At 36.2% G+C, this 20,052-nt stretch overlaps 1 protein-coding gene across 2 annotated transcripts; it reads left to right on the top strand.

The window, feature by feature from the left end:
• The first annotated feature begins 7,870 nt into the window (after window positions 1–7,870).
• On the top strand, window positions 7,871–18,731 carry LOC100012236 (myosin regulatory light polypeptide 9). 2 transcript variants are annotated; one of them, XM_001363829.5, is made up of 4 exons: window positions 7,871–8,043; window positions 15,166–15,364; window positions 16,294–16,455; window positions 17,243–18,731. In XM_001363829.5, the coding sequence occupies exons 2-4, from the start codon at window positions 15,181–15,183 to the stop codon at window positions 17,413–17,415; spliced, it is 519 nt and encodes a 172-aa protein (XP_001363866.1). In that variant the 5' UTR covers window positions 7,871–8,043; window positions 15,166–15,180; the 3' UTR covers window positions 17,416–18,731. The 2 variants fall into 2 exon arrangements, with proteins under 2 accessions (XP_001363866.1, XP_003340687.1); XM_003340639.4 differs by lacking the exon at window positions 7,871–8,043 and adding an exon at window positions 13,567–13,655.
• Window positions 18,732–20,052: the final 1,321 nt, after the last annotated feature.

Genomic DNA, 20,052 nt, shown 5'->3' with positions numbered 1-20,052 from the left:
ATGATGTATTACTATCCACTTTGATTGATATATATAAACAGTAAAGAACAGAAGGAAAAATTATTTTTAAAAAAATCAACAACAACAACAAAAAAAACAAAATGGCCTCCTAACACATGTGCTATTGGGCTTTAAATATTTAAATATCCCTCAGAGTTCAGCCAGTCAGAGAATTCCATGGCCATCCCCCTGGAAGTCACCAAGTGCTGGGAATGAAAATGGAATCTTCCAGTTAGTCCCTTAACTGCCTATCTACTCTCTAACAGGTTTTCCCTATCTAAAGTCAAATTTTTTCCCAGGTTTACCTAGCTGGCTCAGCCAAACTTATAGGAGGGTTGTCAGTAAAGTTAAACAGAAGGGATCACTAACAAAATTATATAAAACAAGTTTATTATCTAAAGGGATAAGATAATGAAAGGAGAACAGGAGATTACTTACTACTATTAACCCACCCATATATTAATTCTTAGACTTTCTAAATAAACTTTAACCTAACTAAATAAACTAATAAAAGATACAAGGGGTTAGTAATTTCCACAGGCCCAGATTCTTACAACTCTAGAGTCCTTGGTTGGATTAAACTGCAGAATCAAGATGTAGGGTCTTCACAAGGTCCAGGAAGGGAGGATGTTCACACCCACTTACATGGTCCACCAGTGTGTTGGGGAACACTAACTCAGTCTTTGCAAAGATAATCCAAGTCCTTGGCAGATCCACAGTTGGTTTCTTCAGGGAGATACTTTGACACACAACCTCTCTGTCTGCCACCCAGCTTGAGAGGGACAGTTGCCAGTTCCCAACTGTCTTAGCATGCTGACCTAGCCAGCTCTGTAGAATCTTGGTTTGAAGGCTGTAAGTCAGCCTTGTAAATTCCCTTGCTACAGATCTAGTAGTGGTATTGCTAGATCAAAGGTTATGCATAGTTTTATAACCCTCTGAGCACAGTTGATCTTGTAATATTATTGTGATTTCAAGACAGAGATTAAAGGAAATCCAAGGAGGGAACTTATGATGTTCTAAGAATGAGAATTTCTAGGGGAAAGCACATGGGTTAAATTGTTTTGTTTATAAGATTTATATATGGAAGTAGTGGGTAGTGTTATAAGTAAAAAATAGATGGTATGGTGAAACCCAAACTATTATTGATAAGCTGTTATAAATATAATTGAACTGATAATGTATTGATTGATGATTTGTAATGGCCAGCTATTAGTAACTAAAGTTATCAGGGGTAACCTATTTGAAGGCAGTGGATGGAAGGCTGGAAACAGTTTAATCCAACTCTTGTTTATTTATCTCTATGAGGAAAGGCAGGAACAGGATACAGGAGTTAGGAATAGGACAGGATATCTCTTAACCTAACCCTAAGATTTGTAAATAAAACAACCCCCTACAAACTGGCTGCTTTCTGTACAGCTTCTTCTTGTCTATGAAAAGGCCTGACTTAACTATGCTCACTATCTTAAATAATAGTTCCCTAATCAACTTAATTCTAAGCTAAAATTAAATATTTATCTTCTTAAAGTCCTATATGAAACTCAAGCTGTCAGGTGAAAGCAGCCTGGTACATACACACAGACACAGACAGTTCTGCAGCTCTTGGCTCAGTGACCTGTGGGGAATAGGCCTTAGAGATAGACCTATCTCCCTCAAAGTACTGAGAAGGAAAAACCCCTCAGTAATTAGACTCTTAACTAAAGGTAGTAAGTCTTTTCTTCTTAACTTTAAGACTCTTCTTTTAACTCCAACTACCACCAACTGTCAGAGCGAGAGAGCTCAAATAGCTACCCCCTTCCCTCAGAATGCCAGACAACATGAAGCCCAGAATTCTCTCTTCACTGGGTTTTATGCTTCTCCCTTAAAGGGCCAGAAACAAACTCTCTCTGTTCCTCTCTCTTAAAGGGGACAGTGTAAAAGTCACAAACCCTTTCTCTGACCTAAAACCCCTGCTGTTAATGAGATAGGGTAAACTAAATAAAATCCTTATCACAACATTCCCTCCTGTTAGTCTTTGGGAGACCCATCTCCCCAATGAATCATTTAACCTAACTAAACTTATTCTATATTCTATACTGGAAATAGGGAGAAGTTAAAAAAAAAAGAAGCAAGCAAAAAATCTTGCAAAATGCAAGTTATACATTACATACAGATATTTACAATTACATATATAGCATAATTTTAACTGTAACTATAGTAACAACCTAAAGCTAATAATTCAAAGTTATCTTACAGTTAACAGTTGTACATAGGTACAAAACCTTACAAAAAAACCCCACATTATATACAAGAATATGCAACAGTAGTAAAACTAATATAAACTGGCTTCCACTCAAATCTGGAATAATTCTGTGTATTATTGCATATGTGAAGGAAGATATATTCCAGATTAGTAGAGAAAAGTTTGAGAATGACACTGTGTATCTATGTAAGGGAATTACTGAGTTGGTTCCTCTTCTTCTATGGGAGAGACACATAGAAATATCCAAGGAAGTGGATAGGAAGAAGGCTTCAGTATGGCAGATATGTGTAGTATAAAAACAAATTGGCAAGTTACAAAAATAAAAAAATTAGATGGAAAAACTGTTCAATACAGGTTCAAAACTGTCTGGATACTTTTGGTAAATGTATCAAAAGTATCCTCAGTGATGAAGTGAAGCTCAAATGTGAACTTCCCTTCAGGGCCAGGCATAGGGACGCTTAAGAGACTCATAAAAATAAAATATTTATTGAAATATATAAGGATAAAGAAGGATTTTTAATTCTAAGGGATTCTAAACCATCCAAATAAATTCCCTGGATCTGCAAGTAATGGTTTCTCCTGTGTTTCACAGAGTACACTAATCCTCCCTGATCTGACTGACCCAAATTTATATTATCTAAATAAAAACCACTACTATTATCCTTATAAATCTTAACTTCGCCTTCAAATTATAAAATAGCAAAGGCTAGCTGGTTGAGTCTCAACAAGAATCAAGTTAGGACTCTGAGTCTGAGTCCAAACCAAAGACCAGGTTTTGCTTTGGTCTTCTCAGAGTTAAACAATCTATAAAAACCATAGTAGATATTCAATAGTGTTTCCCAAGTTGGGAAAGGAAAACATTGAACTCTTTCAGATCTTTCCCTCAGACAGAGAGAGAGGCAAAGATGTTACCTTCTTCAGTCCTGAGAGAGAGTCTCTGAGTGAGTGTCTCTGCCAACTGCCAGAGAGCAACTCCAGACTGCCAGAGAGAGTAATTGACATAGAAAAACAGTTATAACTATATAGTATAGTAGTAGTCTCTCAGTAACCAAGGATGATGATTGTCTTTGTGCATTTTCATCTATGGTGTATAGATGAGTGTGCACAAAGACACTTTTGTGTGAAGGAGATTTAAGTGGAAAAGTCGATGCACAGAGACAGTCCCACTCTCTCGGCGTTGGAAGCCTGGGTCCAGTGGCACGAAAAATCATTACACCTGGAGACTTCCTCAGCCACATTGGATGGCCTTGTTGTCCTTTGTGCTCCAACACGCCCTGGGCACTCCACAGTGCTTTGCTGAGTCGCCCTCTCAGCCGTTGAACCTTCTTATTGGTTTCTTCCTAAGCAGTCTGAGTCTAGTCTCCCTCCCTTCTAGCCATACAAGGACAGTCCACTTTTAGAAGAATTCTGAGACTTTAAAAACTGTAGACAGTGATTTTAAGGTAAAAGGAATAAAGACTGGAAATATAGATCCTCATAGTGTCCAAAATTGTACTTAAGGAGAAAGCTCAATATCTACAAAAGAACTTCTAACTGTAGTTATTGGATTCCCCTTTTTCTTCCTCTCCTTGACTTACCCAGTATTTCTTTGAGAAATGTCTTGCTTCAGAGCTATCCCTAAGCATCTTACTTACATGCCATCTGAATGTAGAACTTTTTCCAAGGAGTAAATATCTTAACCTGAAGTGCATTGGGAATGTGACTGTCCATTTTCCTAATGCTTTTCCCTGCTAATGTCTCCCCTCCCAGAATGAATGTTTAATTTCTGTATACTTTGTCTCTCTTTATCTATGCATATGTTGTTTCCCGTATTTCATTTTTGTCATTGTGTCTTCGGCACCAGGCACAGAGCACATAAGGAAGTAGATAATTAGTGAATACTTATCCATTGAGTTGTGATATCCTTTACTTTGATTATGTGCTTTACTTTATGTAAACCCTGGCAAATGTTCTGGGCTCACATGAACCATTTCTGATCTTGGCCTCACCGCCCCCTTCCAGTCTCTGATGAGAAAATCACAGGAAGTTCTATCCCTTTGCACTGGCTGTCCTCATGCCTGGATGAATGCTCCATCCTGTCACTTCTGCCTGTCAAGCCTCAGCTCAAACCCTACCTTCTGCCTGAAGCCCTTTCTATTTCTCCTCCTTACACCATCAATGTATCTATTTACTCAAGGGCTGAGGCCTGGCTCAAGAAAAAATCTGTTCTTTCCCAACTTCCTTTTTCAGCACTCATCTAATAAAAAAAATACTATAACATAATCTATTGTTTCCTTATACAAATATTTTCAGTAACCTCAGTGGTTCCTCCATCAAAAATAAGTGAGAGGTTAACTAGAAAGCCATATAAATGTTTATTAAGAGAACTCCATCCAAAATATTAGGAACTTCTAATTCTAACCTTCTGGTTCCAGGCTTGGAGCAATTGTGATTGTGATAAATTCCCAAAAGCCAAAGAAGAGGGAATCACCAGACCTTAGGGGTATTATATTGCCCCTAGAAGTAAAACAAGTTAATTTTTGTAGCAGGGTGTTAATGGCATATCATTCAGAAAAATACCTTGCTTACTAATTTTTAATATATTAACATAAATGTTTCTAAAAAGTCAATATAAAGGAAGATTGTATATAAGGGAAAGTTACCCCCTCTCTCCCACAGTTCAAAGCAATGGCCCTTAGGAAACTAAATAAAGTTTTGCTTTAATAATTTAAAACTACACTAAGATTTTTTGAGACACCCATACTGCTATTACTCTGTATTTAAATGAACATTTGAATGCGTATATATATATACATATGCCTTTATTAAATATACACATATGTATATATGTGTTTATTAAGTTTATGTGTGTATATATTTATATGCCTTTGTTACATGTATATATATATATATGTATTTATTAAACATTGTTATGGGTTTGGTTTGGTTTTAATTGGAGTTAAGATATATCTTGACTCATTACTTAGATTGAGGGCTTTGATAGAATTAATTATCCAGTGAGGTTAGAAGTGAAACCAACACTAGGGAACAAATTAGTTCAAGGACAGTGAAGTGAAGAGATCTCAAGAAAAGCAGATGTTTGAGAAGAGAGATGGGATTTAGGACTGGGGCAGAGTAGTGATATGGCCTTATGTTTATATGGCCTTATATGTCAGATGTTCCCTAGATATTGTAATTTGTGGAGGTAGCTTGAAAAATGATCTGAATATGAGGGTCTGGTTACCAAACAACAATTTCTTCTCCTGGCACATTCTTAAAATAATTCAAAGGAACCAAGGTATTTCTATTGGGCTTTTTCCTTAGCTTTGAGCCAACAAAGGAGTTGTCTTCTCTTGTATATTATGTATTCACCTTGAATTTTCTGAGGAAACTGCACTTTTCCTTTTAAAATGTATCTTACAAATGAAATTGCAGGTCCAGTCCCTATCATTTACCTTTAGAATACTCTGTAATATGTCACCACTCAGTGGAGATATATGGGAATGGCATTGTTCACACATTGCTTATCCATTCCACCAAATTAAATTCCTAGAAAATAATGATTTTCTTTGGCTTATCAGTCATTTCTCAAGATCCACAAATTATGGTTTGATTGCACTCACTACAAGATAGTCAAGGAACAGCATATGCTTCATTTCTTTCAATGTCTGGTATGAATTTAAGTATTAAAATTTAGTCTCAGAACATTCAGATGGAAAGCTTCTAGGAGGAAGGTGCAGGCCTTTATTGTGCATTTTTCTTTCTGGCATCTAGCATAATGCCTTAGATTGTCTCACTTTCTGGATAGCAAGCATTTACTTAGGACTTACTATATGCATGGCACTGTGCTAAATGCTAGGAAAACAAATTGGTAACTAAGAGGTAATCTAAAAGTAAGGGACGAGCAGTGACTGGGAAATCCTTCTTGGAGAAGAAATTTGAGCTTTGTTTTGAAAGATGGTAGGGAAAGCCAAAAAGACTGGTGGTAGGGCAGGAGAGCTTCTCCGGCTTAGGAGTCAACCAGTGAAAGGGCACTGAGAAAAGTCTAGAAAAAGCAGAACTCTCAATTACTTCAGCCCTATTTCAGATCTTAACCTGGGCTATATTCCCTAGTGTTTGGATGAGCCAATGATGCACAATAATAAAAATCAAGCTCAACCTGTTTCGTGTTGTTCTTAACACAAAGGGAACTTGGTGTGGGTGAGAAAGAGCACTCACTGCCTTATTAAGACCTGGGTTCAAATCCAAACTCCTACATTCACTGTGTGACCCTAAGGCAAATTACAACTCATCAGAGTTGAAAGGAATTTCTGTTAGAAACCACCTAAGGTCGTTAAGGGATATCCAGGTGGTGCCCTGAATATTGTGGACCCTGGAGTCAGGAAGATTGACTTTGAACTCTGGCCTCAGACACACACTAACTGATCCTCAGTGACTCATTTAGCCCTGTTTGCCTCAGTTCCTCATCAATAAAATGAAACCACTCCTGTATCTTTCCTAAGGAATGTGTCAGACAAGTACTTAAAAAGACTGAACAAGCCACCTAGTTAAGGGGAAATTTTGTTTCCTGTGAGCTATCCTGGAAGATGTCATTTAGTTCTGGAGGTCTAAGGTGACTCAGAGGATGTAGATAGGCTGTTTTGGAGTTTTAGAGGGCTGTGTGGAGGGAAAGACTGGTAACAGGGATAACTCCCTCCAGGTCAGGGAATTGTCAGGATTTCCTCCTTATAAAGGTGACTTCCAATTTTCTAAAAGCAAGAAGAACTAAAAACTAAAATGGAATAAATTATTAATGAAAACCACCCCTTACAAAATAATCCTTGCTTTTCTAGGGAAAGAGAGAAGTAAATTATGTTCAGTAATTAATTGATAAAGTATTAGGGAGTCATTAGGCTCAGTGGTTTGAAAACCGCATAAACATAAGGTCCTAGGTTCAAAAAATGGAACTCGGACATTTCCAAACTGTGTGACCGTGGGCAAGTCACTTAACCCCAATTAACCCTCACAACACTTCTTAGAACGAATACAAAGTATTCATTCTAAGACGCAAGGTCAGGGTTATTAAAAAAAAAAGTACTGTTGGTAGCAGAAATGCACAATAGTATTTTAAAGCTGGCAAAGGCTTCACATAGATGACCTCACTGGAGAAAAAGAAAAAATTCCAGTAGACCACATTCCAGAGATCGAAAGATTTTCTTTGCCTCAAGAACCCTACGCTGGGTGGGGGAAAAGACACTTCTGCGCCTGCGCAATACCACTTATGAGGTAATAGGCCGAGACTTAGAAGCAGATCACTGTATGTCTATGCAAACATTCTCTTCTATTTCCCTACATGGACATAGACTGCGGAGCCCGGCCCCTTGTTGAGTTTTGGAATGTGAGGTAAGGCCAATGCCTGGAGCCAGACTCGATCATCTTTCCAAATAACGAGGGGGGAAGCAAGAACTAAATTATAACGGCTAACCCCAGGAACTATAGCGTTCCTCTCAAAAGTAATGTCACCAAGCATTATTGCCATCGCTTTGCATAGCGTGCCACGTTTTTTACCTTTCCTCAAAACACTGGCGCTCTTTATACCTTCATGCTGTCTATCAGTCCCCTCTCTGTTTCTATTAGAGGGGACCCACTAGTCGGCTGAAAATGGAGCCCATCCCGTAGTTCCTTCCGGTTTGTGAGTCGGGCCGGAAGTGCTGGTAACAGTGGCTGCTTCCTGGACCGTCGGGAGCTAAACTGAGTTTTGTGTATCGTAGAGAGCCATCTCCGCCTTCTAGCGCGCCAGTCGTTGTTTATCGCCGCCGTTGTTCTCGGGTTCTCTGCCGCGGAAGGTGAGTGGTGTTCGTGGCCCCGGCATAACCTTCCCGCCCGGGTCCCTCCTGAAGGGCCAACTCGTGGAGGGTCGACTGGACCGCTCCTGCTTCCCACACCTCTGTCCCGGAGAGACCAGGGGCGGGGGTGGGGTGGGGTGGCTGGGGGGTAGAGATTTAGTGCCAGCCCCCTCTGGAAAGAAGAGGAGCGTAGAGTTGCGGCCGGAAGCTAGAGCCGGCTCGCCCTAGTCCAAACTTGGTTCTTTGTGTGTGTGTGTGGGGGGGGGGGGGGTCGGCTTTCTCGCTGCAGTTCTGAGGGGGTGGATGCTAAGAGGGCGGGGGTCCCGAGAAGCCCGAATCCCTTCCACGGGGGCTGACCTTGTTGAGGTCCTAGTAGCGTCCCGCCCAAGCTCCTTCCTTGGCTGCAAACTTGTGCCCACACTCAGGGGTTCTGAAACAGATGTCTGGAAACTTTTAAGAACACTTTTGATAACTGCATTTCAGTTTAATTGTTTCCATTTGGAATCCTGTGTACTGACCTTTTGTGCATTTATAAACACTGAGGCGGGGGAAACTAGAAGGATATGGTGTTTGAAACAAGCAAACAAAAAAGTTTAAGAACCCTGAACTAATAAAAAATTAATCCACATTCGGAAGTCTTGCCTTTAATTCCAGAACTTATTCTGTAGTTGGCGTGTTTTTAGGGACATGGTAATTGAGGAAATTCTGCAGATTGTAACTCTTCTTGAACGACTTCTTGAACTTCGAAAGAGCAATTTAAAATATTACGGTTGAGATTGGGATCTCTGACAGGTCTAGTAATCGATTCAGCAAACGTTTATTATAGGCTAAATTGTTTCCTTTCAAATAAAAGTTTAGTAGTTACATTTTAAAAGATAGTTTATTTATAGGAACCTAGAAAGAGAAATCTAGGGTCGACTTGATTTCTTTTTTTCATCTTTTAAATGCATAAGAAGGCAAAACTCAAGAGAATGGAGATTTTTCTTATAAATTACCAGTCTGCGAATTTGTTTTAAAATCTTGGACATAGGCACGTTTCTTAACAAACTCGCTTATTAAAGCTTGTATTGAAAGTAATGCCCTTTTGCTTTAGGAACAGTTTCAGTCCTGCACACTGCAACCAAACTACTTTAGATAAATTTACTCACTGGTGGGGTGTGGCAGACAAAACTAATAGTCATTTCAGAACAGGAAGTCAAATGAGTAGCATGGGTGGAAACCAAGCAGGTTAACTTTTGGAAAATGAGATTTTAAAAATACCAGGACATCCAATTTGGAAAACTAGTGAGTAAAAAAGTAATAAATATGTAGACTAGTTTGAAACAGTATAGAGGATCTAAAAATAAATTGTCTGAAATCATACCCAGCATATTTTGCTACTCTACAAGATAGTTTCTCATTTTCTGGCATATCAGAGTTTTTTTTTAAGTTACCCAACTTTTGAGGTTATTAGATTTTATGTACAAAAATCTTAATTACTTTACATCATGGTGTAGTTAGGTGGCGCCTGAATTCAAATGAGGCCTCTGACACTAAATGGGTGACCCTCAGCAAGTCACTTAACCCGACCTTCAGTTTCCCCATCTGTAAAATGAGGTGGAGAAGAAAATAGCAATCCATTTCATTATTTTTTTGCCAAGAAAACCCCAAAGACTGGAGTGAAAAATGACTCAACTTTTATAAAGCAAAAAAGTTTTGCCCTTTTTTAAGGCTACAACTTTGTGTTTAGGAAGCTGTATTTGTACCTTGGCAAAATAATGCTAGATATAGAAAATATAATTTTAAGTGGGTCATTTTACATTTTTGTACCACATTGTAGTCATTTCATAGTTCTTCATGGTTACTTATGGCAAACTGAAGAAAAGGGCTTAATGTTAATTTTAGAGTTGAAATATTCTATGAATACTTTAACTGTTTAGTTTAAATGCCCCTTAATTTTTTAGATTTCAATTCCTACATGTCATTGAGTCTAAATTTTTCATCTTATAAAGTAGTCCTAGAGAGGTTTGTTGGCTTATCCAGAGTTTCACCTGGGTAAAAAATAGAACAGTTTTGGTTCATACACAAGGCCTCCCTCAAAGCCAATGTTCTTACTACTGCCAACCTTTCTTAAAAATAATTCTCTTAGTGACTCCCAGTTGTCTTATGTCCAGCTTGAAAACTTAGATCAATTGCTTCTTCTCATTCACTCTTGAATTTAAATCAGTCTCTGTGGGTTGCATAGAGATTGATATATTTCTCTTAGCATCTGTCCTTCTTTCTTTGAAGGCATCATATAAAATGACCTGTATAAGGGGTGTTTTTTCTTTAGCCTCACTAATTCTATTTATATCTAACTTAGAACGTTCTCTCCATAAAAACTCTTTTTTAAAAAATTAGCCTGTATGAATTCTACAAAAAGATTCTAAACTTCTGACTAATGGAGGAGAACAATATATGTTCAAAACTTATGGCAGGAAGGTGGATAGAACATTTGATAGAACACTGGGCCTGCAGTCAGGACGACCCAAATTGAAATCCTAGCTTAAGACACTTTAGAAGGAGGCAGCATGTTCTTCTTTCCTCTCCTGTAAAATGAACATAATAATAATAGCACCTACCTCAAAATCAAATGAGATAATGTTAGGTACTTAGCACATTGTAGGTGCTAAATGTTATCTCTTATTAATAAGTCACTCTAGCTAGGTCTCAAACTTGTTTCACTTGCTGAAAAGTGTATTAACTTGCACAGTTATGCTCATTAAGTTGGCAGGAAGATCCCAAAGAGTATAGAGTGGGTTTTTTAATGAAATTCAGAGGGATGGAGAAGAGGCACTTGATCTGAATTTTTCAATTTAATATGAGGCATTTGAGAGCCATTCACTTTGTTGGAGGTAATTATGGGAATCTGACTGGCTTAGGGATATTGGACATGTCAATGGACAACAAATTAGGGTCAGAGAAGGAAAACTCCTTGCCAACTCACACACACACACACACACATTCATATCCCTTTAGAGAAAAATGTTTTTTAATTGCTATATAGGACTGCAGAACTGGGAGATTTTTGCTTGGAGGTTCCAAAAGTTAAACTGAAGTCACAGACATAAATGTTTCAAATTTCAATCTGAAATGTACTTAATTTAGATGTGGGGAAAAATACATTTAGGATTCATATACATATAAGTTTCTGAATTTTTCAAATGACCTAAATGTGACAAGAGGACAATCTGTTCTCCTTTTTTACTATACTGATAGAAATTTTAGCTAACCTTTCAGGTCTGCAAAAGAAAGAAGATTCTAACTATACTTGTATGACATAGTAGAATTCTGCTTTGTGAAATTATTGGATATAGTGAACCAAATTATTAGATAAAATATTTTGAAGCAAGAAAGAGACTTTAGCAGTCTTTCCCATTTCATTTTTAAAAGATATTTGAAGAAGTTACATGACTTCATGGAAGTCTAAACAGCTAGTTTTTAGAAGAGCTGAAACTAGAACTAAGAATTTTTCACTGTACCATTCTAAAGTAGTCCTGTCTTTTCTGTATCTCAATTAAGGCCTAATTGAAGACCCTCTATAAAAAAAAAAACTTTCCTGATTCAAAATGATTTCTCTCATTCATTTAATGATGAAGCATGTACACTTTGTAACATCTTCTGTGTTTTGGTTATGTTGAAACTTCACATAATTGGCATGATTATAAAGTAATGCAAAATATTATTTTATAATTATACCCAAACGCTTTGTTTCAAAGGCTGTACAGTAAATTTCTTGATTCTAATATCATGTCTGACATTTGTTAATTAACTATATATAGTTTGTAAATAAGGATTCAGTGGAAGATCAAAATAAGTCTTTTTATGAGAAACTTGCCCAGCTTTGATAGTTTCTTATCACTTGTTCTTAGAGTAGCAATCTAAAATAGAAGAATAAAGTGAAAACTTAATTACTACTCCATCATCAACAGGTTGCAAGTTGTATTCTACTAAATTTGTCAGTATCTAGACTTGTATACAAAAGATCATTCAATTTTGATAAATCTTTTGATTTTTGTTTTTCATTATTTTCAGTCTGTTTTTTAAATTTTAGTTTTAAAATAGACAGCTAGGTGGCACAGCAGATAGAGTGCTTTTGCAAGTAATTTAAGATCAGTTTCCTTATCTGTAAAATGGGAATAAAAATGGCATCCACCTACCAATATTTTGAGTATTGAATGCGATAATAATTGTAGTATTTATCACAGTGCCTGGCAACTTAAATGTTAGCTATTTATCATTGATATTTTGTGTTTTTGCAGTACCTACATTTCCCAATACATCTCTTCCTCAAATCTCATAGATAGCAATAACAAGGAAGAAAAAGAGAAAAGAAAATTTTACCACTTCAAGAATACTAGCCAAATATTAAATAAGTTTGACATTACATGCCAGTATACTCCCTTACTTTTAAGCCCCAGTTCACTGAGCCCCAGTTCACTGTCTCATCATTGTGTGGAAGGTAACTCTTATGGCAGCAGAACAGAGGTATATGTTTAGAAACACCCTAATTAATGTCTTCTAAAGTGATGTTTTTAAGGCAAAAATTAATTTTCCTTTTAAAATAAGTTTTAGGGTTTGTTTTCATTTGATGAATAAGATTAATGTGCTTTATGATTGAATATTTCAAAAATGTTCCTTTAAGAAAATACAAAATAGAATCCCTTGGGAGCACACTCTAATGAAATGTGCTGTTCACCCTAGTGGACTGGTATGAGATTATATATCTAGTCAGAAGCAAGGTAACTAAATTCAAGAACTTAAAAACAGTATCACAACTCTTTTGGTCTAGAAAGAATGCTATGCATCCTCTAAAAAGTATGATGACTATGAATTAAGTAAACAGACAACTGGATCTTAGAATATTTAAAATTGGAGGCATCCCTTAAGGCTTTGAGTAAGCAAATTTAAGATAGAGGGGTGTAAGAAGAGCAATAAGAACATGAATATGGGCTGGAAATACAGCTTCATATATAGATAAATTCTTTGAACAGATTAGGAGCAACTTGAAGTCTGGGAATGAGTAATTGTTAAATTTAGCACTTAGATTTTGAACCTAAAAAATACTATATTTTCCCACAACATTGACTCTTGGTATGTATGATGTTTTATTTTATGGCATGTTTGTGGTAAGACTCTGAAATGAAAATATTAAGAAAACCATGAGGGTCATACTTTACAAATACAGTGATGTAACTGCAACAGGGAATGACAGTTACCAGAAAGGAGGAGAAAAATTGATGTGAATTAGTCATGGGAGCCATCTGTTCAAGGCTAATATAATAAATAAAAAATTTTTTGCTGCTATGCTAAACACTTCATTTATAGAAGGAAATTTATGGCACTGAGATCTAGGTGATAGTTCATTCTTTGGAGTCCAGGGATTTATTTTTAGTACAGAGCATAGTGTTTTTCAGTGTCATAGATGAATGTTGTATATGGAACGTAAGTTTTAAAATTGTTATATTGGTCAGTGGATGAAATCAGTAGTGGCTATTTGTAGATCTAGTTAAAAGAATATAACTCATTGCAGAGTCCCATTCTTTTTAGCCGGAGCTTTTGCAGATTACTAGCCGGATCTCAGCTCAATCATGGTATAGTAAAAGATAATTTATTGTGAAATGGTTTATGGGACTTGTAATTATTTAAGTAAATTTTAGGTCTTTGAGGGGCAGACTATTTCAAAGGAATTGTTGCTTTTGTTGATAACAAAACATTTGTCTATTTCTTACCAGAGTTTATTTCCAATTAAAATTTTCCTGGATGCTTAAATATCTTGACTAAACATTTGTATAAATTTCTTTTTCTATGTGTGCATTCTATTTTTTAAAAATCAACCACTTAGCTATTTTGAGTTATTTCCCAGGCCAGAAATGGAAATCCAGTGGCTTGAGGGTTAAAAAGTACTAGGTGAAAACCCAATTCCCATAGTTATACTTCACAGCTACATATTTTTAATTGCCTTATAAAGCAGCAACTAGATGGGAGGGGAAAAATAGCTTTGAACAGATGGGAAGAACACTATGATAATTAACAGTTACTATTAGTCTGTATTTTATAAAAGCTTTAACTTTCAAAGTATAAGACTGATACCAATTACCAATTGGTAAATAGACTTCTCCAAATCCATTCTACACAACTCATTTATTGAGTAGATCATGCTGGAAGCTGATTTAAAGGCTTAGTTTTTATTTTTAATTTGAGAAATTATGTCAGTTGCTGTTAAGTCCTTGGTATTTTCTGTACATATCATGTGTGTCCCATCAGTTTGATGTGAGCTTTGAATTCCTCAGTCTGGTGGGTGTGAATTACAGTGTTGGCCTTTTGGAGTCTTAAAGACCTATATCTAAATCCCACCTCTCCAGGCAAATACTATCAGTTGTAGACTATAGACTTAATATTTATCTATGTTGATATAGAGAAGTGATTGTTTTGAAGCTACCTGGAGGCCCAGTCCAAAAAAAACCTAGTTGCTTAAATATTAAGGGTGACTGGTCTCAAAAACACAAGTCTGTTTTTTTCCCTTGATACAAATGTTATATAACTAATAATAAATGTATAAGTTGTAGAAGCAAAGGGCCTCAGTAGTAGTGACACCTTTCAAGTAAGATATCTTGCTAAACAGAACAGGAATATAATGGTATAGTCTTCGTATCCTTTACTCCCTTTTTTGGAAGTTCCTTATTTGTCATATGTTGCAACCTGTTCACACCCACACCAAATGCATTTTCATTACCCTTTACATCATTGGTAGAATTGTGGTGTTAAAAAAGGTCATAGGAACATAAATTTAGAACTGGAAGGTCTAGAGATCTTAATTCAACTCACTCTTTTTAGTTTCTTTCTGGGGCAAGTTTGGCAGAGGGGATTTATGATATCCTGAAGGCAGTTTATGGGGAAACAGACAAAAGTCAAAGCGAATGGGTAGATATGGATAGGTTACAATCTATATCACTGGAGAAAATAACCAAATTAATGATATCAAATCCATTTGAGTCTTGATGAACTTAAGAAGAGGGAGGGACTTAATGTTTAAACATTTTTAATTGAAGTTGTGTTCTTGTGTTTTTAACTTAAAACTTTTTACTTCTCTTTCCTTACTAGGATTTATCAGTCAACATGTCCAGCAAAAGGGCAAAAACAAAGACCACTAAGAAGCGCCCTCAGCGCGCAACTTCAAATGTATTTGCTATGTTTGATCAATCACAAATTCAGGAATTCAAAGAGGCCTTCAATATGATTGATCAGAACAGAGATGGTTTCATTGACAAAGAAGACTTACATGACATGCTTGCTTCCTTAGGTAACCATGGATTTTTACCATTTTATATACCTCACATTATAGAGAATCTTAAGATATTTTCATATTACAAGTTTTAAAATACTGAAACCAGTTCAGTATGGTAATAGCCACTGAGGTCACACCAGGGTTTAGGAGAAACAACCAAAAGCAGCTTTTGTAACTATTCTTTGTAACTTCATGATAAAGGTAGGATTGTTTAATGACATTTTAGAATAGGCCTATCCTGGATTATTCCCTTATTTGAATGTACATTTCATATTCTAGAATTGTATTTGTTGACTTTTTTAAATTATTGAGCATCTACTTAGTTTTTTAAGTTTTCAATAAATGCTACATATTAGATGCTAAGATTGCAAACAATAAAAAATAGTCTCACTCTCAAGGAATTTACATACTAGTAAAAAGATAAGACAAAGGAGAGGCATTAATTATAAATTAGAATGTGATAAATGCAGAAATTTAACTTGAGCCTGGCAGATGAAGCAGCTAACTAAAGACTGAATAGACCCTAGATCAGTGATGGCAAATCTTTTAGAAACCAAGTGCCCAAACTGCAACCCTTGTGCCACATGTGAGCCTCCCACCTTACCCCAGACAGGGGAGGGAGGGAGTGTTCTCATTGGGCTGCTGTGAAGAGGGGTGGGTGAAGTAAACACGTCATAGGTTCACCAACACAGCCCTAGATGATATAATTGAGGTGTAAAGAGCTGAGATTCAACCTGTGTCTAGACTTAAAAGACTTAGAATCAAAAGTTCTGTACAGTTAGAATACCAAGTACTAAAAATTGGGGCATTTTAAAGTGAAAGATCTGGTTAAATAACTACATTGGTTTTGGGGGTTTTATTTGTTTAAATAGAATTTATATTTTATTTGAAAGGGCTTCATAAATGTGAGCTAATCTTTTTTTAAAATGTGGACATCTTTATAGGAAAGAATCCAACTGATGAGTACCTAGATGCCATGATGAATGAAGCTCCAGGTCCTATAAATTTTACCATGTTCCTCACAATGTTTGGGGAAAAGTTAAATGGAACTGATCCAGAAGATGTCATCAGAAATGCTTTTGCTTGCTTTGATGAAGAAGCTACCGGTAAGAGAGACCTTGTAAGCTATTGGCCACTAGACAAATGAATGCACTTAGGAAAACATTTTAAAATGTAACCGAATTCTTTTTATTTTGATGATATGAAAACCCTTCAATTTTTGTTAGCTTGAAATTTTTATGTGTAGTCAATTTTATGCACAGATCAATTTTCAGTGGAAATTTTTGTTAACCCTTAGCTAGCTTCCTTTTACTACCTAACATTATTTCTTGGCCTCCTTACTCACACTCAAACCATATAGCTTCCACCTTTTATGGACACTTAATCAAAATAACCTGTCCCCAAATTATAACATCTCAGGCTGTTTTTAAAAATCTTTTTTTGGATTATCCTCACTATTGACTGACTTCAATAGTCATTTTCACCTTCCCTGTTTAGCCAAATGTCAAAGAATGAGAAGTTTAGAACATGCCTATAGAAATAAAAGTATTAGTTAAGATGAGACATCCAGAGGTCAGAGCATTGGCAAGAGATAATGATGTTAAGCAGCTCTGAGTCTTCTGGATACCACAAGCTTCCCACAATTTGACCATTCCCGGATTTTTTTGCCTTTAAAACCCGTAACTTCTTAGAATCGATACTAAGTATCTTCGTACAAAGGCCGAAGAATAGAAAGGGCCAAGCAGTTGGGGTTAAGTGACTTGGCCTGGGTTGCACAGAAGTATGTTTTTGTGTGTGTTTAGTAAGATATGCATACTTAACACTCAAAAACTGCTTGTTAAAAGATTATCAAAATAGCCCATCTTTCTAATTTTTTTATCTTGTGTTTCATAGGAACTATTCAAGAAGATTATTTGAGAGAATTACTGACAACAATGGGAGACAGATTCACAGATGAAGAAGTAGATGAGCTATATAGAGAAGCACCTATTGACAAAAAGGGAAATTTCAATTATATTGAGTTCACACGCATTCTTAAACATGGAGCAAAAGACAAAGATGACTAAAAGGAAATGTCAGATTTATGCCAACAATTCTTGTTTTCACTTTTGTTTATTTCTGAGACTTTCTGATAGAACATGTTTGCATGCACTCAGCTTTACAGCTTTTGCCTCTCATTGTATTTATTCCAAGCCATTTGGGGCACACTTGCACCTCTATAATCAGACTGGAAAAAAGGGGGGTTTGTCAATTTTTTAAGCTGAAGTAAAATAGAATTGGAGAAATGATCATTGACTTGTGAAAGCCTAAATGGGGGGGGGGGGGGGGGATCTCAATTTCTGGTTTAGCTGGATTTTTTTTTTTTACATTTTTTTGTATTAAATAGTTTTAAAATAAAGATTGTGAACAAAATATTTCCACTAGATATAGGCATTAGTTATATTTCAGTAATTTCTGAAATTTAAAAAAAATGTAGAAAACATAAGGGCCAAACGCTAAGTTGCAGCCTATTCAGGAATCAGAAATTTCTTCCTCAGGAAGCAGTGTTAACTCCTCTTTTCTTTATTCTTACATCAGATTAAAATCACTTCTGAGATGAGTACTTGTTCAAAACCATCAAACTCATCAGTTGATGGAAGCTTGGGCATTTGTTTAATCCTTTTTACTATTTCCAGAGACTATATAAATGAATTAAACTGTAGAAAAAACGGGAGTTATCTATTTGTTTTCCCACCATCCCCTGTTTTCTATCTACCTCCACTCTATTCCCAGTGCCTGATAGTTTCCTGAATACTAATAAGAAACCATTGAATCACCAAAAATTAAACAAGTGCCATAACCTTTGTATGAGCAGGTTTCCATTGCTCTCTTCTATTTTTGATTCATATGTGCATTGCTAATTTTGTAGTACTTTAATTCCAAATTATGCCCTTCCGTTACCTATTTTGAAATATCTGTGCCTTTTGAGAATAAAAGCCTTTAAAGGTATATTACATTTGATTAAATACTGCACAAAACATTGCACTGAATTATGTAATGAATCCTAGACCTTACATGGTCCTTTCTTCATCTCTAATACACTGAATAAAATACATATCCCAGTTATTTTTTGGCTTTGGCATACTATAAGGTATAACATAGGTCTGCATATTTGTTACTTAAAATAAATCACAGTTTGTTTTTTAGGGACATTGCTTCATGACTGAAGTTGGCATGTTATATATACCACAGATATGTTCTATTTAAGCACAAATATTTGTATTTTGATAAAATGAGGATTCTTTTAAGCCAGTAAGTTTGAGGCAAACAGGTGTCTTTGTATATTCATAAGTTTTGCTTTAAACTTTTGCAATCATGAAATAAATTTATTTCTTAGAAGAAATGGGCCTGGGTGTTGTGGTGCACGCCTGTAATCCCTGCTCTCAGAAGAGGCTGAGGAAGATGTAACCTTTGATCTTGGAAGGTCTGAACTACAGTAGGGTTGAGGATGATCAGGTGGTTCTGCTAAGTTTATTGCCAATATGGTGAGCACTCTGGGGAACAGACAACCACCAAATGCCTACGTAGGAGTGAACTAGCATAGGTCATAAAAAAACAGCTATTTGGTACTTGCATGCCAATCATTAATGCCCTTGAGTAGCTGCTATACTTCTAATCTGTGCAAATCAAAATAGGGAGTCCCAGTCTTAAAAAAAAATGATAATAAAGCATAACATTCCAACCTTCACAGTATTAAGATCATGTGTGAAGAGCTATTTTTGGTGTGCCCTCAAACTGCATGCCGGTGGATGTGAAGGATTTATCACTGACTCACTAATAAAAATAATTTGTGCAAGCACAAAAATGAAGGAAGGTAAAATTCCATTTTAATAATCGAGGCAGTCGGTCTTGTTTTTCATAGCTGACTTCTAAACACCATTCCAGTTTTTTTTAAGTCCATGAAACATTTCTCAAAAATTGCTTAAAATGTGTAAAATCACAATGAACCAAGTTAATATCAAGCAGAAGTAGGATAAAACCACTGCAATTCTAAATAAGATTAATCACATTTAGGCAAGCTCGTTGATTTCTTTAGATTATACAGATACTTTTGAACCATATCACCAATACTTGGTGATCACTTGGTTATGCAGAGCAGAGTTGGGCTGGCAAGAGGATCAACTTTAACTTGGAAGATTCTGCTGTTAGTATCTGTATTACTCAAGTGTTCTGCTTGGTAGAAAATGGGTGCTTTAATATATTCCTTGTGTTTCCTGCCATAAATCCAGAGCAAATAATGTGTCTTTTAAGTGGAGGGTGTTAATAATGGTCCCAAATGAAAAAAAGATTTCCTCCCCTACAAAGCCAGTGGCACCTGCTTTAGTAAATCTCCTAAATGACCAATAGCATAATTAGTCTCTATAAGGAGGTTTGGAGAAGTTGGGTGTTACACCAGATTTACCTACAAGAACTGTCTAGCAAAAATCCCTTTAGCTCTTATCAGTGGTCTCCATTTCAAGAAGCATTCACAAAGGAACTAAACCTTTGGTTTAACAACAATGAACACTGATGAAACAGCTGCTCCAAATTTAGCAACCACAATCAGCACAGAGAAATCAATTTGACTGACAACAGCTTCCACAGTAGATTCCAAACCCTCTTCAGTAACACTCTACAGTGGAAAATCTGCATCATCTTTAAAATTAATTCCACTGGAATATTCA

This window comes from Monodelphis domestica, chromosome 3 (genome assembly GCF_027887165.1).
Source record: "Monodelphis domestica isolate mMonDom1 chromosome 3, mMonDom1.pri, whole genome shotgun sequence".
NCBI lineage: Eukaryota > Metazoa > Chordata > Mammalia > Didelphimorphia > Didelphidae > Monodelphis > Monodelphis domestica.
This window is presented reverse-complemented; position numbering and strand designations above follow the sequence as displayed.